At 42.5% G+C, this 26734-nt stretch overlaps 3 protein-coding genes across 5 annotated transcripts in view; 2 read left to right on the top strand and 1 right to left on the bottom strand.

The window, feature by feature from the left end:
* ppfia4 (PTPRF interacting protein alpha 4) overlaps nucleotides 1-5026 on the bottom strand; it is a 108799-nt gene extending 103773 nt beyond the window's left edge. The window contains 1 exon segment of the mRNA XM_070445825.1: nucleotides 3799-5026. Coding sequence (XP_070301926.1) covers nucleotides 3799-4053 — 255 coding nt within the window. The 5' untranslated portion in view covers nucleotides 4054-5026.
* A 1294-nt stretch (nucleotides 5027-6320) lies between these two features.
* Nucleotides 6321-11267, top strand: tmem183a (transmembrane protein 183A). 2 transcript variants are annotated; one of them, XM_023996488.3, is made up of 8 exons: nucleotides 6321-6559; nucleotides 8349-8438; nucleotides 8548-8718; nucleotides 8989-9148; nucleotides 9502-9682; nucleotides 9905-9985; nucleotides 10101-10259; nucleotides 10436-11267. In XM_023996488.3, the coding sequence occupies exons 1-8, from the start codon at nucleotides 6496-6498 to the stop codon at nucleotides 10619-10621; spliced, it is 1092 nt and encodes a 363-aa protein (XP_023852256.1). In that variant the 5' UTR covers nucleotides 6321-6495; the 3' UTR covers nucleotides 10622-11267. The 2 variants fall into 2 exon arrangements, with proteins under 2 accessions (XP_023852256.1, XP_023852257.1); XM_023996489.3 differs by having other exon boundaries at nucleotides 6468-6559; nucleotides 8571-8718.
* A 5232-nt stretch (nucleotides 11268-16499) lies between these two features.
* Nucleotides 16500-26734, top strand: part of tfeb (transcription factor EB) — a 107017-nt gene continuing 96782 nt past the window's right edge. The window contains exon 1 of one of the 2 annotated variants that reach the window (XM_023996485.3): nucleotides 16500-16749. The gene's annotated coding sequence lies outside the window, so the exon portion shown is untranslated. The remainder of the gene's footprint in view (nucleotides 16750-26734) is intronic. The other variant, XM_023996483.3, reaches the window with a different exon arrangement.

The following is a 26734-nucleotide window of genomic DNA, read 5'->3' as shown; positions in this document are numbered from 1 at the left end:
AGATTCAGTCTTCCCAGCCTGGTGCAGGTCTAACAATTTTGTTTCTGGTGCCTTTGACAGCTCTTTGGTCTTGGCCATAGTGGAGTTTGGAGTGTGACTGTTTGAGGTTGTGGACAGGTGTCTTTTATACTGAAAACAAGTTCAAACAGGTACCATTAATACAGGCAACGAGTGGAGGACAGAGGAGCCTCTTAAAGAAGAAGTTACAGGTCGTGAGAGCCAGAAATCTTGCTTGTTTGTAGGTGACCAAATACTTATTTTCCACCATAATTTGCAAATAAATTCATTAAAAATCCTACAATGTGATTTTCTGGATTTTTTTCTTCTCATTTTGTCTGTCATAGTTGAAGTGTACCTAACTATGATGAAAATTACAGGCCTCTCTCATCTTTTTAAGTGGGAGAACTTGCACAATTGGTGGCTGACTAAATACTTTTTTGCCCCACTGTATCTGGCTACATAGTCTAGTTTGTGGTGCGGGAATAATTACAAGCAGAGAATGCCAAAGCTGTCATCAAGGCAAGGGGTGGCTACTTTGAAGAATCTCAAATATAAATATATTTTGATTTGTTTAACACTTTTTTGGTTACTACATGATTTCATATGTGTTATTTCATAGTTTTGATGTCTTCACTATTATTCTGCAATGTAGAAAATAGTAAAAATAAAGAAAAACCCTTGAATGAGTAGGTGTGTCCAAACTATTCAATGGTACTGTACATATTCATCTTTTTTTTAAAGTGGTAATTTAGCAGACACTCTTATCCAGAGCAACTTACAGGAGCAATTAGGGTTAAATGCCTTACTCAAGGACAGACAGATTTTTCACCTAGTCTGCTCTGGAATTCGAACCAGCGACCTTTCGGTTACTGGACCAATGCTCTTAACCACTAGGCTGCCTGCTGCCTGCTGCCCGTTCCGGGATTTATCCGATGGCATTGAGGAGTTTAATTCTTTAATAAGGGCATCGATGATGTCATCCCCACAGTGAACATACATACATATGCCAACCAGAAGCTTGGATTACAGGCAACAGGCCAGAGCTGCCACTTTCAAGGAGTGGGACACTAATCTGGACGCTTATAAAAAAAATCCCACTACACCCTCTGACAAACCATCAAACAGGCAACGTGTCAATACATGACCAAGATCGAATCCTACTACACTGGATCTCATGCTCGTCAGATGTGGCAGGTCTTGCAAAATATCACGGAATACAAAGGGAAAACCAGCCGTGAGCTGTCCAGTAACGCAAGCACATAGCTGAGAAAAGTAGGGGTGCTGCAGCACCCCCTGAAAAATCTGAACATCAAAAGATATATAAATTCTCACAAAAGTAATGCATTGGGCCTTTACTATTCCTGTATTACAGGTTAACATTCACAAGGCCACTGGGCCAGACGGATTACCTGGACGCGTACTCAGAGCATGCGTTGACCTGCTGCCTAGTGTCTTCACTGACATTTTCAACCCCTCCCTGACCCAGTCTGTAATACCTACATGTTTAAAGCAGACCACCATAGTACCTGTGGCCACTCAGGGGTGCGTGCTTAGTCCCCTCCTGTACTCCCTGTTTGCGTGGCCGCGTATAACTTCAACACCGTCATTAAGTTTGCTGCGTGGCCGCGTATAACTCCAACACCATCATTAAGTTTGCTGCGTGGCCGCGTATAACTCCAACACCATCATTAAGTTTGCTGCGTGGCCGCGTATAACTCCAACACCATCATCAAGTTTGCTGCGTGGCCGCGTATAACTCCAACACCATCATTAAGTTTGCTGCGTGGCCGCNGTATAACTCCAACACCATCATCAAGTTTGCTGCGTGGCCGCGTATAACTCCAACACCATCATTAAGTTTGCTGACAACACGACAGGGTAGGCCTGATCACCGACGACGATGAGACAGCTTATAGGGAGAAGGTCAGAGATGTGGCAATGTGTTGCCAGGACAACAGCCTCTCCCCCAATGTCTGCAAGACAAAGGAGCTGATCGTGGACTACAGGAAACAGAGGGCCGAGCACGCCCCCATCCACATCGACAAGGCTGTAGTGGAGCAGGTCGAGAGGTTAAAGTTCATCAATGTCCACATCACTAAGGAATTATCATGGTCCACACACACCAACACAGTCTTCCCCCTCAGGAGTCTGAAAAGATTTGTCATGGGCCCACAGATCCTCAAAAAGTTAGAAAGCTGCACCATTGAGAGCCTCTTAACTGGTTCCATCACCTCTTGGTATGGCAAGGAAATCAGCAGTGTGGTTCTCCAATAAACTCAAAAACACACAATCACACATTCCAAATTGAAACACATATTTTTTGGTAGGATTTCTTTTTTTTTTTACAATAACAACCATACATAAACAAAATACAATAAACAGACACAGACAAATTTCAACAAACATGATTGACATCACACCTTCTCAGACGCACATGTTCCCACCTCAACCATGCGTATGTCTCAACCACAGTCCCCCTCAACCTTCATCCCCTGCACCTTTCCAGTGCTTGTAGCACTCTATTCTAGATGGCCTCATATTGCACTCTTCATTTTTCTCTGTAGTCCACACCTTTTCAATATATCAAAAATAATACATTTGATTCATCCACTGTCGAAGTGACGGAGGATCATTTGATTTCCAGTTTTTGAGTAGAAGTTTTTTCAAAATCATTGGTGAGAAAAGTATGGTCCACCCCATTGGGCATATGAGGGTTTGGGCTATGTCCCAATTCACCATCTTTCTACCGTTGTGCCATTGCAAACTACCCATCATAGATTTCATGCAGACTGACGTTTGATGTCATGAATCTTGCCCTGGAGGCAGAACTGAGCGATTTCCACTAGATGGGCTAGCTGCAAAGTTAAAATTGGCTATATCCCAAAAATATATCAAAACAAAAATGTGCTTTTTGTTCATGATTAGAGGTTAGGGTTAGGTATTAGGGTTAGCAGTGTGGTTAAGGTTAGGGTTAAGATCAGGGTAATGTTTAAATCATATTTTAATTATTTTAATGATCCAGGCTGCATCACATCTGGCCGTGATTGGGAGTCCCATAGGATGCACAATTGGCCCAGCGTCGCCTGGGTTTGGCCGTCATTGTAAATAAGAATTCTTTCTTAACTGACATGCCTAGTTAAATAAATGTTTAACTTTTTATTTATTTTATTTTAAATATGGCTGTGCCAGCTAGTGACCACTGGAGCTGCCTCCAGGACAAGATTCATTACAATAAATACCAACCTGTGGATTCCATGGTGGAACTCCCTCCATCCAATGCTTCCTTACATCAATCCAATGCTTCCTTACATCAATCCAATGCTTCCTTACATCAATCCAATGCTTCCTTACATCAATCCAATGCTTCCTTACATCAATCCAATGCTTCCTTACATCAATCCAATGCTTCCTTACATCAATCCAATGCTTCCTTACATCAATCCAATGCTTTCTTACACCAATCCAATGCTTTTAAACCAATAACAGGGAGTTGGCAAATGCACACTTTGGCAGAAGGGTGGAGAATCGGGATGCAGCTACAGTCTCCTTTCCTTGTCTCCTGTCCTTCATTGCCATTGATAGGTCATTATAGAGATTGAGGGGAAGAGCAAGGGGGCTTGAACCAGTGACCCTGTGGTAAGAGAGAATTAACTATAGACCATGACCATCATCTCCTCTAGCACAACAGCAGTAGTCTGGGGAGGACATCCCCTAAGATCCACACCTCTTGGCAGAAGCTCTGCTGGGTTATGGAGGTAATTGGATACGTGTGTGTGTGTGTGTGTTGTTCTCTCTCACCTGAGGTAGAGCCGCGTAGATCTGACGCTGGAGCACATCCCTTTCATGCAGCGCACCCTGCAGCTTGGTCTGTGATTGGATGAGTGTCTCCTGGGTCTCGCGCAGGGACTCCAGCAGCTTGTCTCTCTCGTCCAGCATGTTGACCATCAGTTGCTCGAAGTTGGCTTCCGGGTCCGAGCCGTTCTGAGCCCCTCCACCCCGGGGAGGACCCCCCGAGTCCCCCTCGGTGATCGTTGGCATCACCTCGCACATCATATTCGCTGCTTGGTGCTTACAGTCCAGTCCTATAGGCGTGTATCGCTGTAATGATATGGGCGATATCCTCGGTTCTCTGTAGGCTACTCGCTGCCGCTGGCTAATAAACACAATGATTGATTGATGTAAATAGAATATTTATCGTTGATGATCGCGATTATTAGAAAATGGCATGGGATGTGCAGCGCGCACTGGGGGGTAGATATCCTAATGATCTTAGTGAAAAACTTTCTTCCAGAATCATGAATTTGAAATCAGGCGATTGTTGACCTTTTCTCCACGTCTGCCGGCGATGGTTCATCTGGCACATCCGCCCAACCCCGCGCGCCACTCATGTATTTCCAGTGCGTGTGATTTGATTGACAGATCAGAGACACTGTGATGCCGCCGCTGACCCTGTCGATGACATGTTCCAATCAACTGATCTGGGTTCCGAGGTTTATTAGGCGCTCTTTCGGTTCAACAGACACCAGTTGCCGATAACCTTTCACAGAGAGACGGCGATAGCCAGCTAGGCATGTCTGCGGCAACCGCCTTCTCAACCCCCCGCTGCCATCTCCACACCGCCACCGAGCAGACACACACACACCACTCCTCCCTCTCCCTCACACACGGGCTCCCGCAGCTGTCACCACTACCGCTACGGAAACCGAGCAACTCGCCGCTTTCTACAAAACAATTTACGCATAATTTACATCGATGTCACCGCATGTGACCACAGCTATCCACATGGTCGCACGTCGTTTATTTCCCCCCTTTTGACCAATGGACAAATTCAGTATTGTGTTTCGACAACGGAAAATCTTCGAACGCTCTCTCCATAAAAAAATAAAACATTTGCTCTAGCGGCAGAAGAACCCCTCACATCAGCACCACCTTGCGCGTCGACGCGCTATTATGCCACGCCGTGCATGCGCGCTCTGGCGACTGAGACCAAAATTGTGTCATGCGCAGCGCTGCCTGATGGGACCCGTTATGAATTATGGAACTGGAATTAAATGGAAATTAAAATACCGCATTGGGATATAAACTGGATGTTATTCATAAACAAATGCATTAGGGTGCTTAGCCTATAGCCCATTGGACATAGTCCACCCATAACCCTTCCAAACATTGACTTCTGTTTGTCTTATCTTAGTGCGTTGTTCAGTAACACCACCACGCCTGGAGGCTTGTGTTATATCTATAAATGCTGCATTTACGATTCATGAATCTATTTCTCATCTGATGCATTTTCTGCTGCATTTTCGCCGGTATGGTTGAGCTATGACACATCCGGGATATTCAAAGGTTCTAGTAGGACTATGGCTGATATTGCAATATCCGATTCCTGTAGTGGGCTAGGCTACTGCACTGTAAAGACTATACATTCATGTTTTGATTCATGTTATGACCAAATCATAAAATGTAGGACGTCAGTAAGCTAAAAATGGTTTCATAGTAGCCTAGCTTGTCTCTCTTATGCTACTTCATAAATTCATAAGATTTAAGATGACAAAATATTTTGGGAATTTAACTTAACCTTCATCAGAGATACTATTGAAGAGATGGAAAATTCCATTGGAATCGTATTAACGCCCGTTGTGTACGTTGCCCACGCCTCGTCAATGGGCTGCGCGGTGCATTCTGGGAGATTCTGGGACAAGCAAAAAACAATATGAACATACATTTCGTAAAGAATAAGTACAACATTATCAAATCTTTTCCGAGATAGTTCACTTTTTATCTGTAATATAGTATAGCTTGAAATCGTGACATTACGTTCTTTCGAGGAATAGGCAGGGTTTTCAACATTTGGTGCGTTCACGATACCTGGGACCTACGTGGTCAAATCATAACGTTAGTAATCTTCAAGTCGGAAAGTCGGAGCTCTAGAAAGAGGCCCGAGTTCCCGAGGCGGAATTGTTAGTTGGATGACCGTTCAAAACTATTTTTCACAGTCAGAGCTAGTTTTTCCCAAGTTGACAGTTGTTTGAATGCACTTAAGTCAGAGATTTCCGAGTTCCCAGTTGTTTTGAACGCGGCATCATACCCTTGATTTTGATAAGGGATTGCGTGACGATTACACGATTGTTCGACATTCTGCTGGTGAGGCGTTATACGTTCCTCCATTCAATATCCAATGGGATTCCTATCTCCTCCTTTCTTTAATATATCTGTCTTCATTCAGGGGAACCGGCTAATCTAATTGGCTGAATGGCCACTCTTGTCCAATCAAATTCGATAAGGATGAGCTCGTCGTTGACAACTGAAACGAAGGAAGTCTCGCGTTATTTAATGTACGTAAACTCATTTGGGTCAGTCCCATGATGGCTGAAGATCCTGGAGGAACAATTTTCGATTGCTGTCCCACCTTTTTCTCTTTCTCTTTACCTCTGCTTGTCATAGAGACATGGCAGGACACACAGCCTCGATAAGTGGCCACAGACCCCTCTTACCGTCATGCCCAAGAAAGGGAACCGAAAACGGCTGAAATTTCGGCCCGGGGACATCTGCTCCGAGTCAGGTAGCTAGCTCGCTAAAGCGAAGTCTTTGATCCGCTTTCAGTGGTGCACATATTGGGTTGATCCTCGAGGACAAAAATCAAACTACCCGATTCTATTACCATCATTGATTACATTTTTAAAAATAATTGCATGTGCATATTCAGGAGGCTTGCAATGTCAGAAAGGTATGTAAAGGCCTATTTTTGGTCGATACCCATCAGAGGCGCATCGCAGTGTAGCTAACGTTAGTCAGTAGGGGTTCGTGGGTGGAATCACTGGGGAAGCCGAGTCACTTAAAAAAAAAAGTCATATTACAACCTATGTTGGGATATTTGCGTTTGCTCTATAACTTATAAATTCAAATACAAAGTTTTTAATCCCAAATCCAGAGAGCAACATCTCAGGTTAAGTCCACAAAGCAAACATTGCACGTAAGAAAGTTATGACCTGCAGCATGGTCAAGCAAGTTAATGTTTGACAGTTCACTAAAACATATACTGATTTATAACCACAGTTGCAAGTCGGCACAAAGACAACAGGAGCACTGCCTCTGCTATTCCAGCACCATTTCAAATGAAACATTTAAATAAAATCAACAAGACTATATATGCTTAGTTTAATACACTGAAAACAAACTTACAGATACCAAAAACTATTTAGTCCAATCAATGTTGCTAAATATCATGTGGCTGTCTATGGTACTGATTTTTGTCAGTGTGTACATGTAAGAAAACTAAAATTCACTCACCCTACTTGTAGACTAGTTGAATGCCATCCTCCTCTCTTACATGTTGGCAAAATGGGCTATGGCTCTGTTATACAGTAAGCTTTTAGTTTTCATTTTCATAGGCTAGCAAGCATTTTAGCTAGGTTGCCTAACTTCCTCGCATGGGCTAAAATTAACCACATAAGTTAGCTAGTTAACGTGAGCCTACTAGGCTTCATCTAAGCTACATATTGAACTTCAATCGTCTCAGACCAGTGGCACAATATATACATTTATGTTTAGCTCATTTTTATTGGTCAAATATTTGGGGAAGCCTGGCTTCCCCTGGGGCTCCTGAGTGGCGCAGCGGTCTAAGACACTGCACCTCAGTGCTAGAGGCGTCACTACAGATACCCAGGCTGTATCACAACCGGCTGTGATTGGGAGTCCCATAGGGCGCACAGCGCCGTCTGGGTTTGACCGGTGTAGGCCGTCATTGTATAAGAATTTGTTCTTAACTGACTTGCTTAGTTAAACAAAGGATAAATAAATAAATCCCTGAATACACACCACTGAGTGTATTTAGATTTCTCATTGTATTCCTTTCTCTGCTGTGTTGTGAGAAAAGTGAAAGGGCGTGTTCGAGCGGATCGCTTTTGTCAAGCCGGTGACCATCGGCTTGCATACTTGGTGCTTTCAAGACAACTGGGAACTCCGAAAAAACGAATTGGAAAATTGGAGCTGCCATGCATTGAGCCTTGATGTTGATGACGTGTCTGACTTTCTGCTGTCGCTGATGCACCGCTCCCCTGACTTGACTGCTTGACTTTCGTCTACAGTCGGTTGCTTACCGTCTTAGCACTGAAATGAGCATAAAGAAAAGTAATGTTTGAGCCTATCTATCAAATACATGATGCATTTTGGGTAAATTGTGACTGATTGACTGACTGATCGACAAGTAGTTATTTATGATGCAAAGTGTTTTCAGGTCACTACAGACAGGAAAAGGCATGAGGGGAGCAAGAAGTTGTTTAGTACTATTGAGATGCACCCTATGCTATTGTGAGCTCTTGGTAAACTGCATATTCTCCCCTCTCTTGCAGTGACTGTCGCTGATTTTGCCAATGCTGACCCAGCCGTTGTGAAGTCGGGGAGGGTGAAAAAGGCTGTTGCCAATGCAGTTGAAAAAGAAGGTAAGATCATCAATCAAAATGCTTGGGCATGTCCATTCTATACACACAGCAATACATCGATAAACCACATTATTGTGCTTACTAAGTTTCCACTGTACTTGTCCTGCAGTGAAGTTGTTGTGTGGACTGGAGGCATCGCAGGGTTCCCTACAGGAGGTGTTCTCGTCAGTGTCCAGCCTCACCGGAGACGCCCTTGAGAGTAGCGACGACCTCGACCCCGGGGAGGATGGAGTGAACCAGCCTAAAGAGGCACGCAAGAAGAAAAACAAGAGAAGGAAAGGTACACCGCCTTTAGTCATGCATTTTAAAGAGTTGAGGGCTGCGTCTCATTCCAGAGGGTAGCTCCCTTCCCTCTGTCCATGTTAACTGATATTACACAGTGTAACTGGGTAGGTGATTGCAATAAGCTGTAAACTAGGCTAACTTGGAGCTATTGTGTTCACCTATCCAGTCATTTCAGATCCGTACGTGAACAAGGATGGATAGGAGTGAACAAACCTTTCTGAATAAAACACAGCCCATCGTTTGACTGTCTTATCTGTTTTCCCAGAGTGTAGTGAGTGCAGTGATGGGGAGGACTACACAGTGGATATCTGGCTGGTGCTGGCTTCCTATATCCGTCCAGAGGATGTGTGTACGTTTGCTCTGATCTGCAGAAACGCTTGGACCGTCACCTGCACTGCTGCCTTCTGGACCAGACTTTACAAGAGGTAGGGTTAGACCTTTTCATTGCCACAACCTATATTTTAGGTGGGCTCCTGCGGCTCTTGATAAGACTTGAATCATGGAAAGTCAGATGCTCATTTCCCTTGGCAACTGGCCCCTAAAGGAGAAGGAGCCTAGTTTTCTTATTTACGTATTTTGTCTCTCCCTCTCTCTCCTCTTACTTTCACCTCTTTCTCGCCCTCCCCTCTCTCTCTCGTTCCCTCCCCTCTCTCTCGTTCCCTCACTTTCTCCCCCCTCTCTCTATCCCCCTCCCCCCTCTCTCTATCCCCCTCCCCCCTCTCTCTATCCCCCCTCCCCCCTCTCTATCCTCCCCCCTCTCCCTCTCCTTCTCCTATAGACACTACAGTCTGGATGCCTACCTGCCGTTACGTCTGCAGCCAGACTCCATAGCAAGGAAGCGTTGTCTACGGGCTCGCGTGATTCGCTCCCTCTTCCACCTGTATGAGCCATTCAGCTCACGCGTCTCCCTAAGCACCGCCCTCCCCGAGTCCCCGCCCACCACGCTACTTAACTCCAAGGTAAAGAATCAAGATGGCAACAGGCTAGCGGTTGTGCCATAGAACTGTATGGTGTGTGGAGTTTTTTTAGGTTCTCGCCTTATTCGGATCCTGAGAGGGTCTGATCAATTGATCTGTACTATAACTCCCTAATCCTGATCCATCAAGTTCTGGCTTTAATGTGCACTTGACACTTGTGCAATCCAATGCTAAGAGATGTTTTACCTGTTTTCTCCTCTGCAGTGTCTGCTGTTCTGGGTCAATAAGGTTGTGGGCACTCGACCTGAGCCCATGTGGGAGTTCAACTTCAAGTTTGTGAAGCCGGTATGTATTCATGCCGAACTGTCTGAAGTACACTAGTGAAACATGTTTACTTTAAATTTGAAGTAAAACATTTAATTGTAATGAAGGATACCATAGTTTGTGTGTGTCTCTCTAGGCGATGAGGTGTAAGGCTGGCAGTGCCACCCGGGGTCTGCTGCTGCCCCGTCAGTATGAGGAGGTCCATGCCAACCCAGACTCAGACTGCTACCTGCTGCAGGTCACCACCCTCAACTTCATCTTCACCTCAATTGTCATGGGGATGACCCTTTCCCTGGTCAGTACACCACTCACTCATCCTGGTTTTTACTCTGAAAAGACTCTGTCTCCATCCATGAAGTTGTATTGTTAGTCACATAATGTGGTTGTAACTCATAGTGGGCCTGTTTTAGGAGAGGGGAACCTGTGCCTCCTTCCTGTCTAACCCACTCTGTGTCTCTGTTCCCTCTCCAGTTTAACATCAATGTGAACGCGGACATGCGTCACCACAGAGTGCGTCTGGTGTTCCAGGACTCTCCCCTCCAGCAGGGGAGGAGGAAAGGGGAGCAGGGGGGGACACAGGTGGTGCTGGACCCTGTACACAGCGTGAGACTCATGGACTGGTGGCATCCTCAGTACCCTTCATCCCCCTACACCTAGAACCCACCTCTCCTGTAGAGCCCTTGTATTATCCCACATGCTCCACACAACACCCATTTAGTCCTAGAAATCACTGTAACCGTCTGCTCGTACACCTAGAACACCCAAAACCATCCACAGTACCCTTTCTCCCTGTACACCCAGAACCTTGCTTCACCTCACCCTTCTCCAGCCCCCAACACAGAGTCCTCTAGCGTATTCTTTACATCCCCCTACACCAAAAACCACCTACCTCCTCAATACCCTAGCTCTCTATAGACAAACCCTCAACTTCCAATCCCCCCCACATTGCCTACCCTCAGACCACCCTATAAGTTTATGTTGAACAGATGTAGAGACAATGTAATTTCTTTTAATATTTCCTCCTTTCTGTAACTGCGACATCTTTAAGGGACTTTTGATTTCATGGATTGATTTGACTATTCTACTGGCCAAAATTATGATTTGCTGCTTGCGGATTTATTTGATTTGATACCTCTAATCATTGCTTACTTTTAAATTGTCATTTTTAAAACCCCAACTCCTGATTCGTCCCCTGTGTATCCTCCTCAGGAAGTAATGTCAGATCTGAAAACTCTGGTCAGTTCTGGGGCTGCTGCATTGTAGCGGAGCAGCATTTTATATCCTGCCTCTGTCTGTTAAAATGTTTATGAACACCAGGAGACCAGTCGTATGTAAACAATGACCAGTAGAAACATGCCAATCATGCTTAATTTCTAAAAAGGGGGGTATTTGAAGAATCAACATATAATACCCACAGGAGACTATTTCAGTTCTACTATTTTACTCAATCGTCCAATCAAAATGCATTTAAGAACATTAGTGTTTGAATTCAGAAGTTTATCGTATGTAGTGAAAAGCAAAGCTTTTTGTTGATGATCAGACCTGAAATTGCTTTATTGTAAATACTTGTGTAGCTGATTGACCTTGTGAAGGACATGTATACATGTTTGGCTGTGAGAGCCATCCATAATATAATTCCGCATGGAAAGTCTGGATGCTGTCTGTATGTGATCTGATTGTTGCACTGAAATACAACTGTAAAGAACCCCTTCCATACTATCCTGTATTTCTCTATCAATACAAATGGGGTTTCTTACTATCATATGTTTCACATATGGTGATATATACTTAAAATGCAGATTAAAATGTTGCTGCTATATAGCCTGTGGGGTAAAGTAATACAGTATTTAGTCCTAGCCAACTGTTTCCTTGACAATAGTGCCCTTTTGTGGTAAACGGAGGTAACATGGAAAGTGTAACTTAAAAAAAATATTTTATTTAACCAGGTAAGCCAGTTAAGAACAAATTCTTATTTACAATGACGGCCTACACCAGCCAAACCTGGACGGCGCTGTGCCAGTTGTGCGCCGCCTTATGGGACTCCCAATCACATCTGGTTGTGATACAGCCTGGATTCGAACCAGGGTGTCTGTAGTGACGCCTCTAGCGCTGAGATGCAGTGACTTAGACTGCTGCACCACTCGGGAGTGTAGCTACATAGATATATTTGATCGATTTTGGGGTGAAAGCATTTGTACAGTTTAAACCATAAAAAAAAAAAAAAGAGAAATCCCAGAGTATCACACATGAAATTGTTAAATGTGGTCAATTGAATGTTTATCCATGTATTGCAATGTGGATAATTGATTGTTGAATTACAGAAAATTACAACTGATGCTGCATCCACAAAGACAATAGGGCGAGGCCCCATAGGGCCTAGGCTACTCAACCAGTAACGGTGCATGGGTAAAATCACTGGGGAAGCAAGGAAAAAAGCCATATTACAACTTAGTTCATTCAGACCCCTTGACTTTTTCCACATATTAACATAAGTATTCAGACCCTCTGCTATGAGACTCGAAATTGAGCTCAGGTGCATCCTGTTTCCATTGATCAATTTTGAGATGTTTCTACAGCTTGATTGGAGTCCACCTGTGGTAAATTCAATTGATTGGACATGATTTGGAAAGGTACACACCTGCCTATATACAATGCGGGAAGCATTCAGACCCCTTGACTTATGAGTGTCCCACCCAGAGCCCGGATTTGAACCCGATCGAAAATCTCTGGAGAGACCTGAAAATAGCTGCAGCGACCACACAAAAAATTCACTTTCATAGCAGCCACAAAAACAGCATGATGACTTTGCTCATTGTTTGTGTATATATAATTCATTCTTGCAACTATCTATGTGCTTTCGTACTGTCACCTTTTCCCTTGACTTGTGGACTTCCGTGCACAACACATCAGCGCTCTGTGACTAGGTGAAAAAACCTTTCCAAGCCAAACCTTCATACCATGGCCGCTAACCACTACACGCAGCCTACGTTGTTGTCACATCATAGTCAACTAGAACTAACGCTTTACTAAACCCGCTACAATCATGAAGTACGGTGTACAGTCAGAAAGCAGTTTAGCAGTTACACCAGCGGGCCCCGTGGCAGAACATTTATAAAAACCAAAAGCTTACATTGACTTGGAAGAGTTCCAGTGTTGGATAGACATAGCATCCTTCTCTGTTTGAGTAGGCTGAACTAGCTAGCTGCATTTGCTAGCTAAGTGTAGTCGTCCGGCTACACCATGGTGCTATCCTACAGAGTGCTGCTGAGGCTACTGTAGACCATCATTGCAAAACTGTGTTTTAATCAATTATTTGGTGCCGTGAATATATTTATAGTTTTATCTGAAAATGATCACTTTTTTGGTTTACTATTTTTATGAAATTCACTGAGGATGGTCCTCTTCCTTCTCTGAGAAACCTCCACTGGTTGACTCACCCTACTTGTAGAGTAATGCCAATGCCATCCTCCTCTCTTTCATGTTGATGAAACGGTCTATCACTCTGTCATACAGTACACAATTACATTTTTTTGCTGTCCAAGGCTAGCCTTCTACAACTAGCTACATATTTAACTTAAAGTCCCTCAGGCCAGGGGTACAACAATGTATGAATTAATGGTTGGATCAGAATCGTCATTATAATCATTGGCCAGTACGGAGAATTAAGTAAAACCACAAGTCCAAATCCCTATCTCCATCCATGGCTAACTTAGGAAAGGGACAACTTTAGTTAGCTAGCTAGCCACTTGAGGACAACAACACAACAATTCAAGTTATTTCTGTCAATGACTTATGCTCTCAATGCGATCTGATAGGAGTGATGCCAAAATCCAACCTGGCTTCCCTTAACACTTTTTTTTGGTGCACCAGGACCATTCAGGATTGAGCTTGCCCAGTTTAGCTCAATGCTGATTGGCAAAAAAAAATTATCAAGGGAGGCCAAATGCTCACTGGCTTCCCTTGCATTCCATTCAATGCTATGGGCCGCAACAATGTCATACTAGTTTGGACCAGACAGCATCAGCCAGATAGTTGCCAAAAGGTTGAACATACGTATCGTTAGCATAGTAAGAAAATCCATACTTAAATTGTTAGGATCGTAAGAAAAGCCATGCGTGAAACAGGAAATGTAACCGTTAAATTAGGTCTGTAAACGTACAAACCCTACGTTACGACTATGAATGAACATTTACACGTCCAATTCTTACTTTACGTCTCCCTTCACTCGGTTACACATTTTTTTTATGCGTACAAACTTTTGTCAGTAATGTGGCATCTGCAAAGGACATGAACCGAACGTAGCTAGTTGATGTTAGCCAGTCAGTCAAGCAACTTCAGACCAGACAGAGTTGCTTTGCAGCTTCAGGTTTCATTTCCAAAATAAAAGTCTAGAGCTTGTTTTAGAACTGCGTTCAATAACACTGTTATACCAGTAGATGGCGTAGTATTGGCTTGGGCCTTCAGAAAATGACTTGTGAGAGAATGAAACTATAAAGCCACAGAAGAGCCTTGTCTAGGGCAGGTATTCCCAAACTGGGGTACGCGTACCCCCAGGTGTACATACAATGCCGTTGGGGTACGCCAAATAAACGAGATTCATATAAAATAAAAAAAGAGCCCACAGAATGGGGTGGTGCAATATTGAATTGGTCATATTTTGATAAGGTGGATGCATGGGGATGTCCACGTCACCCAGAGATATGCCCGTGCTGTAAAGATACACCTAGTGGACTGAAACTTCACTGTTGTAGGCATAATACAGCTAGTGCTATCTTGACTTGCGCTGGCAAACACATCCATTACATTAGCTACCTAAATGTGAAGTAAATTGAGGAGTAAAAGTCTCCATTGTCTATTAACTTGAAAATGTGCAGGATACGTCTTTCTGGTTTCCCTGACATTTGTTTATACTGTGTTATGTTTGTTCGAGTAACACTCCTCACAGGCTGTTTGGTGTAGTTTTTTTTTGTTGGTGAGATGAATCTGCAAAACTCTTAAAGGTATTATTGTACTTCAGAATTGTAACACAAGATTTGTTCAAGCATAAATTGTTAGTTTGTAATCGTAACATGGTGTTTGTATGTTCACAGATTAAATTTCATGTTTCACGGATGGCTTTTCTTACGATCCTAACAATATACGTATGGATTTTCTTACGATCCTAACATTGAATGTACGTATTGTTAGGATCGTAAGAAAATCTATACGTACGTTCAATCTTTTGGCAGCTATCTGGCTCCATATAGATGGCCTACATGTCAAGAGACAGAGGGGCGATGTTTCACTCACTCGGATGCTTTCTCCTGTGAGATACAATCAGGCTCTTGTGAATTTAAGACAAACAATGAAACACAGAGAGACAAAAGATATGTCATTTTATATATATTTCTTTCTTGGTAATTATTTTGGGGAAGCCTGGCTTCTCTTGGCACCATGAATTACACACTACTGATTGAAACTACTGTGAAATCCCGCCATTCAGTTTCAACATCATGATTTAATAGCAATACACACACAAGCATTAGTTAGAGCGAAGGCAAGGAAGGTGTGCAGCAATGTATGGTCCATTTAAAAGGAAAATTGTCAGGCAGTTCGTAATGTGGGACCATTAAAGCCAATCCTGGCTCAACCAAGTAAAGTACTGGGGTATAATCCTTACTCCAAACAGTTGCAAAACGTTTGCAACGTAAACTTGTGTTTCTATTGGACAGGTTCAGCAAACAGGGAGGGTCCTACCTAAATCTGTCCAATAGAAAAATAACGTTTTGCAACTGTTTGGAGTAGCCTAAGGATAACACCCCATGCATGCACTGACAGTCAACTCAACTACAATAACGTCACTTCCCCCGAAAATACCCTTGTCCAATAGAACTACACAAACCCCCGAAAGAATATGCAATTGTTTTTGATGTGATTCCAATGTTTTTTTAAATAATGTTTTTATTCCTCTGTAATTGGCAATATTAACATCATGAAAAGATAAATGTAGTAATAAACAGATTAGGAATATTGTTTGTGATACTACATTTCCCTCAACAAGATTTCTTTGGCCGAATATCTATGATGATATACAAAAAGGAAAGCATGGAAAGTGTCTTACAAATATTGTATTAGTAACTAGGTAAAGGACGTTTCATTTAAAATGTTGCATTGAGTTTATCATGTGAAACACGCTATGGAAAGATTCAAGCTGAATATTGACTATAATTGTCATTTCTGTGGAATGGAGAAGGAGACCATTTTTTTTTATACCTGTATTTATAGTAGAATTCTTTGGATTGACATACAGAACTTTGTTACAAAGAAAACAGGACACGTTGTACAATTTAATGGTTTTGATATAATGATTTATTTCAGAAATTCTGATATTGATAAAATTGTAGTATATTTAATTCAACTGCTAATAATATTAGTTTGTTTATGATTCCTAGCAATATAAATAGTTTGTATATATGTTTGTTTGCAAAACATTTTTTACTACACCCTCCCATATTTCCATGTGCGCTCTTCCAACCCCGTCTATTGGTTGCCGGAGTTGTCACAAGTGAACACAGGTGACCTGGGACGCGCCAAGCCCCGCTGACAACATCACAGCCAGCGGAACTAAAACAATTAGCAGCTGGAGTGTATCATCTATCTTTCTGAAATTATAATGCCTTTTTAGCGTAGTTTGTGTTTGAGGATACGAGCGGTTCCACTGACCGTATTGGAGCGCACTGGTGGAAGACCCGCGTAGTTTCCAGAACCTGCACTCCCAACTTCGTATCATCTGACCTTCAGAGCGTGTAAGTAATATTCCACAGATTAATTTCTTCGAACTCACAGCGCACTGTAAATCGCCATGGGCCAACTCTGGAAAACTAACTGGGTTATTTTTTTTTATATTAAAATGACTGATCATGCATTGTGCGCCATAGTTTGCACTTTGTAAATCGATTTCACGGTCATTCAGCTCCAGCGTTCACGGACCCTGCTGGATAAAAAGGCTTGGGTTTTTACCATTTTAAGAGTCTCTTGAAAATTTTTATTCATGTTTTGCCTAATAATAAACAATATAGGCTAGGTAATTGCATTAATAAACAGTATAGGTTAGGTAATTGTATTATTTGTTGGATATGAGTTGGTAGTCAGCCCATTCTTTTCCTAAAACATTGACAGCTACAAACGTGTTATGATAAATATTTATGCTATGTTTGTGCAATTTAGTGCACTTTTTTAAAATCTCTGAACTGTCAAATGCAATTTCCTACCCAGATGACTTCGCCATTTATGACCAACCTCTGGTTTCCGTGGACATATCGTTGATGACACTCTATCCAGAGCTATACCGCTGCTATGTATAAACCGTGTTTGTGATACCCCGATACACCTCTTATATAACGATAACTTTGCTAGAAAGCCGTGCGCTGGGGGCCAAACAGAGCCGAGCAAGCAGGCTGGTTTCACTACACGTAACCATAGTAGGGTGTCCAATCAAACACGCATATATAGACTAATGGGTAAAGTAATACTCCTCCTCTAAGAAAACAATGGTTCAAATCTCATGTCTCTGTCATCTGTTCAAATGTTATTCGAGTTCTTACCTTTGTAGGATTGCCAAGTGTACAGCCTGGTGTCATAGACTATACGTAACATAGTAAACGTAAATACGGGAAATTCAAAAGTCTTTATTTTATTTAACCTTTGTTTAACTAGGCAAGTCAGTTAAGAACAAATTCTTATTTACAATGACAGCCTACCTCCCCTAAACTGGACGATGCTAAGCCAATTGTGCGCCACTCTATGGGACTCCTGTTCACGGCCAGTTGTGTTACAGCCCAGAATCGAACCAGGATCTGTAGTGATGCCTCTAGCACTGAGATGCAGTGCCTTAGACCGCTGCACCATTCGTTTGGTATGGTTACATAAGATTGAAGGCTGCTTAAGGAGGTTACTTAGGGAAAAAACTAAAGTAGGGTGGTTGGTCGGGTGTATAACATGAATGTCGAGCAACCCAAAAGTTGCTTGTTCGAATCTCATCATGGACAATTTTAGCTAATTAGCAACTACTTACTACTTTTTAGCTACTTTGCAATAGTAGCTAAGTGAAGCATTGCAATACATCAGAAAATGTTGTATTAAATGTGCCGAATTGGTCAATTGATACATTTTCAGGTACATAGCTATAGAGAACATACAATTTGTATTAACTTATAATTTTTGTAAGTTTATACACTCCCAGGAAGGTAATAAATGATGGAAAATTAGCTTCCCTACAGAAAAGACACTAATCTTTACACATCTAGATGGCCGGGCAGGGTGGATGTGGGGCCAGAAACAGCTGGGGTTAAAACTTTAGAACCCAGTTCCTACATTTGAATATAAAAATAGATTTTATCAAACAAAACTATGGTACATTTTATCTCTGGGAGCCTCAGGATGACTAAACAGATTACTGAATGTAAGTACGTTATTTACCTTCAGCGGTGAATGTATCAAACCAGATGCCGTGATAAGTTTTTTGTTGTGCATTCTCCTCAAACAATAGCATGGTTTTTAGATTATCCGACAGTACCATCCTATTGTTAAATGAGAATTTAGGCTTTCTGCCCATATAAGACATGTCTATGTCCAGGGAAATGTTCTTGTTACTTACAACATCATGCTAATCACATTAGCGCATGTTAGATCAGCCGTCCCGGTGAAGGGACACCGATCCTGTTGAGGTTTAATTAACCCTAAACTTAACCTAACCCTAACACCTTAACCCCTGGCCTAGCTAACGTTAGCCACCTAGTTAATGTTAGAATTAGCCACCTAGCTAAGTTAGCCACAGCAAATTCGAATTCATAACACATCAAATGTATTGCAAATTTGTAACATATCATACAAAATAAGTGATGTGCACCACAAATTAATACATGCATAGTAGTTTGAGTGTCCCAAATTTTCACTTACTATGTTACGTCTACCAGTGAATCCAGGTTTCAGGAGCGAGATGGCACTGTCAAGTCCATGCGCTACTTGGCGGTACCTGTATTTTTCCTTCATAGCTTGTTCCCCAACTTCTTTTTAGGTTGTTTTCACATATAATCCTCTTTCAAAAGAGCTGATCTCAGTCCTCTTTAAAGTGAACTCTGGGGTAAAAAAAAGGCAAATGAACTCTGTACTCTTTGCATTCATACTGCCTTTGAATGAGGACTCAACTCTTTTGCCAGTTCACTTCAGCTATTTTGTGGTCCGAGTCCTCTTTGTATTCACATTGTTATGTTTAGAAAGGAACAAAGATTTTTTTCCAACATTCACAGAGCGAGAGAGAGACTCCATCATTCACCTCTCTGTAGTCCAGGGTTTGACCGCAAGAAGCCCAAACGGATATCATTATTTAACTAAAACACAATTTCAAACCTTGCTTACATTTAACATCAGTTGGAGCTGATTTCCTGGTGTTACATTTTTTTTAAATGTCCAACAATGAAAATAAAATAATAAAAAACATTATTTTTGCTCAGAAAACATGGGGGGCCAAATAAAACCACCTGCGGGCTGCAAGTTAGGGAACCCTGGTGTAGTCCATACTAGGCCTATATGCAGTATATTATTAGAATAATAATGAACTGGGTGGTTCGAGCCCTGAATGCTGATTTGGCAGACAGCCGTGGAATATCAGACTGTATACACCGGGTATGATAAAGCATTTCTTTTTACTGCTCTAATTACGTTGGTAACCAGTTTTATAAAATAAATAAGGCACCTTGTGGGTTTGTGGTATATGGCCAGTATACCACGGCTAAGGGCTATTCTCCGCAACGCGGAGTGCACCTGGGTTAGGTTTTTTTAAATTATTTTTTAAGTACATAGGTATTCCTGTTGTCCAGATGGGATAGGGCAGTGTGCAGTGTGATGGTGATTGCATCGTCTGTGGACCTGTTGGGGCAGTATGCAAACTCAAGTTGGTGGCGGTGATATGATCCTTGACTAGTCTCTCAAAGCACTTCATTATGACAGAAGTGAGTGCTACAGGGCGATAGTCATTTAGTTCAGTTATCTTTGCCTTCTTTGGTACAGGAACAATGGTGGCCATCTTGAAGCATGTGGGGACAGCAGACTGGGATAGGGAGCGAATGAATATGTCCGTAAACACACCAGCCAGCTGGTCTGCGCATGCGCTGAGGACGCAGCTAGGGATGCTGTCTGGGCCAGCAGCCTTGCGAGGGTTAACACATTTAAATGTCTTGGTAGCGGGCCGCATCAGTGGTTGTTATCCTCAAAGTGGGCAAAGAAGGGGTTTAGCTTGTCTGGAAGTAAGACGTCAGTGTCCATGACTTGTCTGGTTTTCTTTTTGTAGTCCGTAATTGCATGTAGACCCTGCCACATACGTCTCGGGGCCGGGCCATTAAATTGCGTCTCCATTTTGTCCCTATACTGACATTGCTTGTTTGATTGCCTTGCAGAGGGAATAATTACACTGTTTATATTCAGCCATATTCCCAGACCTTTTTCCATGGTTAAATGCGGTGGTTCGCGCTTTCAGTTTTGCACAAATGCCGCCTTCTATCTACAGTTTCTGGTTGGGGTAGGTTTTTATAGTTACACTGGGTACAACATCTCCAATGCACTTCCTAATAAACTCACTCACCGAGTCAGCGTATAAATGGATGTTATTGTCTGAGGCTTCCCAAGAACATCTTCCAGTCCACGTGATCAAAATAATCTTGAAGCGTGGATTCCGATTGGTCAGACCAGCGTTGAATGGTTCTAGTCACGGGTACATCCTGTTCGAGTTTCTGCCTATAGGACGGTACGAGCAAGATGGAGTTGTGGTCGTATTTACCGATGGGAGGGCAGAGGAGGGCCTTGTATGCATTGTGGAAGTTAGAGTAGCTGTGGTTCAGTGTTTTGCTGGACCGTACTTACCTTACCTCAGGTACTTACCTCATGCAAGCATTAAAATTAGATTAAAAAAATATTTAAAAACACCTTATGGAACAGCGGGGACTGTGAAGCAACAAACATATCCACAGACACATGCATACACACATGGATTTTGTACTGTATATATGTGGTAGTGGTGGAGTAGGGGCCAGAGGGCACAAAGTCTGTGAAAATATTGTAATGTTTTTAAAATTGTACAATTCATTTTGATGGACCACAGGAAGAGCAGCTGCTTTGGCCTGAATGCCAAGCATCATGTCTGGAGGAAATCTTGCACCAACCCTACGATGAAGTATGGTGGAGGCATGCTGTGGGGGTGTTTTTCAGCGGCAGGGACGGGAAGTATTCAAGATCGAGGGAAAGATGAACGGAGCAAAGTAGAGAGGTCCTTGATGAAAACCTGCTCCAGAGCACTCAGGACCTCAGTCTGGGGCAAAGGTTCACCTTCCAACAGGAGAACGACCCTAAGCACACAGCCAAGACAACGCAGGCGTGGCTTCGGGACAAGTCTCTGAATGTCCTTGAGTGGCCCAGCCTGAACCCGGACTTGAACTCGATCGAACAAGAGGATGTGCAGAGAAAAGTGGGAGAAACTCCCCAAATACAGGTGTGCCAAGCTTGTAGTGTCATACCCAAGAAGACTCGAGGCTGTAATCGCAACCAAAGGTGCTTCAAAGTGCTGAGTAAAGTGTCTGAATCTTTGTTAAAATGTGATTTCATTTATTTATTCATACATTTAAAAAAAATCTCATTATGGGGGCAATGTGTAGATTTTTGACGGAAGAAAACTCATTTAATCCATTTTAGAATAAGGCTGTAACGTACTAAAATGTTAAAGTCAAGGGGTCTGAATACTTTCCGAATGCACTGTAGCTGTGAATGGCCTGGTTCCCAGATAGCGATGGAACTAGGCTTATGAGTGTTTTAACAATACATCTTCGGCCATTGTAGGAAAGATGCAACATAAGTTTCCCAAAACACCACGCAGAGAGAACGGTCGCTCAGTGAGTCGTTGGAGCATGCGCCGATACTGATAGGATCGAAAGAAAGGGAGTGCTGCTCTTGGATCAGCTTTCTCCATTCAAATATTACCTTAATGTAAATGTTATTTCACAATACTGATCAGCTCCTACACGACGCATCAGCGGCTAGAGAGATATTACCACCTACAAGTATTGAGGTTATTCTAATGCTTACCCAATAAAACACACACAAACAAATCATTGTGCACTCTAAGCTACGCATCTTGAAATATATAGAGACAAATTATAGACTGAAGTCTGTAGCAAAATAGAACTCGGTTGAATACTAAATGTATTTCAATATGATTGACATAGCCTACAGTTTATATTTTAATGAAGTCATCTCACTTTTTATACGTCGCTTGTTTGTATCAATTGTGGTCAACTTTGTTCTGAAGTTAGCGGCGGTCACAAAGATGGATAAACCATGTGATTCCGTGTTTAGCAGATATCTGAGTAGACTATACAGCGACATGGGAGGGCAAAAAAGTATCTAACCAAGCACTTAGATGTTCTACGAGTGACCTGAGGCAAGCGTTAAATGCTCGTAATTTAAGTGCAATGTTATTAACGATGGTTTTGGGAACCAGCTCTAACAATGCTCCTACGAAGGATCTAACAGCGAATTTAACCTTTAAGCTGCAATATATGTAACTAGATTTCCGCCGTGTTTGTTAAAGGCCTTTGGTTGAGTTCTGTACAGCTGCCACTGACATCTTTTGATTTCCTTGTGTTTTTGTCTCCTCTCCATTCTGGGCAGTCTGCTCCTCCCCAATCTTTTCCCAGAGCCGTAGCGACTAGAATCTACACAGCATGTAAATATGCTGCTCCAGAGCCAGTACTGTTCTTCCTTCAGACACGAATACATTAAACCTTTGTTAATTTATACCATTATCACATTAACTTGTAAACGTCCAAACTCACCAGAAATGACATTCGGTAGCTCCTACCTATGTATAACTTTATGAGCTAGATTACCGGTCTTTGCAATTCATTTATTTTCATGTGCAATCGTTAGCATATTGAGCTAGCAGCCTCCATGGAAATTCACTGTTACTTGTGCTAATTTTGTTAGCATTGTGGCAAGCAACAATCAATGGTCTTTTTTGCATTTCTCTGGTACCCCCTTGTGTAATAAGCCGGTAATACTGTAATTCCGAGGATGAGAGAACGATGGTACGACGATACCACAACCTGTATAGAAGTACGGGGGGTGGGGGGTTGCAGACAGACATCTCACAATGTAAAAAAAAACAACAACAACGGCCCATCCATCCACATTCCTCAAATAGTGCTTACCTGTTGTGCTACAGACACTGTAGGTCTATTCTACTGTATGTTCTCCATATCACAATTCACTGAACAGGCCAGAAGACTAATATTTCTGCTGTTGACCTGTAGAAATACATATTTGATATACAAAGACATAATTTACTGTAGTTAGTCAGAACAATTTAACATCTACAAAAAATATATATATATTTTTTTACAAACAATCTGTATGCTTGGAACTTTAGTTGTGGAACTCCTGCTGACATTGAGCATTGCCCATATGAAGGTCATGAATACATGTGAGAAGGCTATTTCTCAGAAATGTCTAAGAGGGCGATTCTGTGTAGAAGTCAACCTGAGCACAAATCAAGTTAGTCATTTACAAATGAAACCATGTTCATAATTATCCTTGAGAGAGAGAACAACAATATAAAAAAGGCAACAATTTCAAAGATTTTTCTTGCATAAAAAAATATACTAGGGTTAGGAACCAATATACCCAGGCAGTTAGGAAAGCTAAGTCTAGAAATTTGCTTCCTGTAGTACAAACTCAAAAAAGTTCTGGGACACTGTAAAGTCCATGGAGAATAAGAGCACCTCCTCCCAGCTGCCCACTGCACTGAGGCTAGGAAACACTGTCACTACCGATAAATCCACAATAATTGAGAATTTCAATAAGCATTTTTCTACGGCTGGCCATGCTTTCCACCTGGCTACCCCTACCCCTGTCAACAGCCCTGCGCTCCCCACAGCAACTCGCCCAAACCTCCCCCACTTCTCTTTCACCCAAATCCAGATAGATGATGTTCTGAAAGAGCTGCAAAATCTGGACCCCTACAAATCAGCCGGGCTAGACAATCTGGACCCTCTCTTTCTAAAATTATCTGCTGAAATTGTTGCGACCCCTATCACTAGCCTGTTCAACCTCTTTCGTATCGTCTGAGATTCCCATAGATTGGAAAGCTGCCGCGGTCATCCTCCTCTTCAAAGGGGGAGACACTCTAGACCCAAACTGCTACAGACCTATATCTATCCTACCCTGCCTTTTCTTCTAAGGTCTTCGAAAGCCAAGTTAACAAACAGATCATTTCGAATCTCACCGTACCTTCTCCGCTATGCAATCTGGTTTCAGAGCTGGTCATGGGAGCATCTCAGCCACGCTCAAGGTCATAAACTATATCATAACCGCCATCGATAAGAGACAATACTGTGCAGCCGTATTCATCGACCTGGCTTAGGCTTTCGACCCTGTCAATCACAACATTCTTATCGGCAGACTCAACAGCCTTGGTTTCTCAAATGACTTCCTTGCTTGGTTCACCAACTACTTCTCCGATAGAGTTCAGTATGTCAAATCGGAGGGCCTGTTGTCCGGACCTCCGGCAGTCTCTATGGGGGTGCCACAGGGTTCAATTCTCGGGCCGACTCTTCTCTGTATACATCAATGATGTCGCTCTCGCTGCTGGTGATTCTTTGATCCAGCTCTACGCAGACGACACCATTCTGTATACTTCTGGCCCTTCTTTGGACACTGTGTTAACTAACCTCCAGATGAGCTTCAATGCCATAACTCTCCTTCTGTGACCTCCAACTGGTCTTAAATGCAAGTAAAACTAAATGCATACTCTTCAACCGATCGCTGCCCGCACCTGTCCTCCCGTCCAGCATCACTACTCTGGACGGTTCTGACTTAGAATATGTGGACAACTACAAATACCTAGGTGTCTGGTTAGACTGTGAACTCTCCTTCCATACTCACATGAAACATCTCCAATACAAAATTAAATCTAGGATCGGCTTCCTATTTCGCAACAAAGCATCCTTCACTCATCCTGCCAAACATACCCTCGTAAAACTGACCATCCTACCGATCCTCGACTTCGGAGATGTCATCTATAAAATAGCCTCCAACACTCTACTCAACAAACTGCATCTAGTTATCACAGTGCCATCCATTTTGTCACCAAAGCCCCATATACTACCCACCACTGCGACCTGTATTATCTCGTTGGCTGACCCTCGCTTCATAATTGTCGCCAAACCCACTGGCTCCAGGTCATCTACAAGTCTCTGCTACGTAAAGCCCCGCCTTATCTCAGCTCACTGGTCACCATAGCAGCACCCACCCGTAGCACCTGCTGGAGCAGGTGCTATCTCACTGGTCACCCCCGAAGCCAATTCTTCCTTTGGCTGCCTCTCCTTCCAGTTCTCTGTTGCCAATGACTGGAACAAACTGCAAAAATCTCTGAAACTGGAGATTCTTACCTCCCTCACTAGCTTTAAGCACCAGCTGTCAGAGCAGCTCACAGATCACTGCACCTGTACATAGCTCATCTGTAAATAGCCCGTCCAATCTACCTCATCCCCATACTGTATTTATTTATCTTGCTCCTTTGCACCCCAGTATCTCAACTTGCACATTCAACTTCTGCACATCCTACCATTACAGTGTTTAATTGCTATATTATAATTACTTTGCCACCATGGCCTATTTATTGCCTTACCTCTTATCCTACATCCTTTGCACATGCTGTATATAGATTTTTCTACTGTATTATTGATTGTATGTTTGTTTATTCCATGTGTAACTCTGTTATGTGTCAAACTGCTTTGCTTTATCTTGGACAGGTCGCAGTTGCAAATGCGAACTTGTTCTCAACTGGCCTCCCTGGTTAAATAAAGGTGCAATAAATAAAAAAGACAAGAACAGCTCAAGGACAGAACTACATACATTTTTAAAAAGGCACACGTAGCCTACATATCAATGCATACACACAAACTATCTAGGTCAAATAGCGGAGAGGCGTTGTGCTGCGAGGTGTTGCTTTATCTGTTTTTTTTAAACCAGGTTTGCTGTTTATTTGAGCAATATGAGATGGAAGTTCCATGCAATAAGAGCTCTGTTTAATACTGTACGTTTTCTTGAATTTGTTCTGTATTTGGGGACTATGAAAAGACCCCAGGTGGCATGTCTGGTGGGATAAGTGTGTGTGTCAGAGCTGTGTTTAAGTTGACTATGCAAACAATTGATTTATTATTTTTTAATATTTTCTGGTTCATGGTTTGGCTTTTTCAAGAGAGGCTTTATTACTGACACTTTTTTTTGTGAGTTTGGTACACATCCGGTGGATAGGGAGGCGTTTATTCTTTATCCCTTTACAGTTGTGTGTGTATAAGGTAGTAGTTGTGCAATTGTTAGGTTAGATTACTTGTTGGTTATTACTGCATTGTCGGAACTAGAAGCACAAGCATTTCGCTACACTCGCATTAACATCTGCTAACCATGTGTATGTGACAAAGAAAATTAGATTTGATTTTGTTTTATGTTCAACATAGGAGTGCCAAGCACAGGAAGCAGCTCTTTCAGTAGCTTAGAGTAGGGTCCAGTATGCAGCTTGAAGGTTTAGAGGCCATGACTATTTTCATCAATGTGTCAAGAGAGATATATATACAGTGGGGAGAACAAGTATTTGATACACTGCCGATTTTGCAGGTTTTCCTACTTACAAAGCATGTAGAGGTCTGTAATTTTTATCATAGGTACACTTCAACTGTGAGAGAC

The sequence above is a fragment of the Salvelinus sp. IW2-2015 genome, linkage group LG11 (genome assembly GCF_002910315.2).
Source record: "Salvelinus sp. IW2-2015 linkage group LG11, ASM291031v2, whole genome shotgun sequence".
NCBI lineage: Eukaryota > Metazoa > Chordata > Actinopteri > Salmoniformes > Salmonidae > Salvelinus > Salvelinus sp. IW2-2015.
This window is presented reverse-complemented; position numbering and strand designations above follow the sequence as displayed.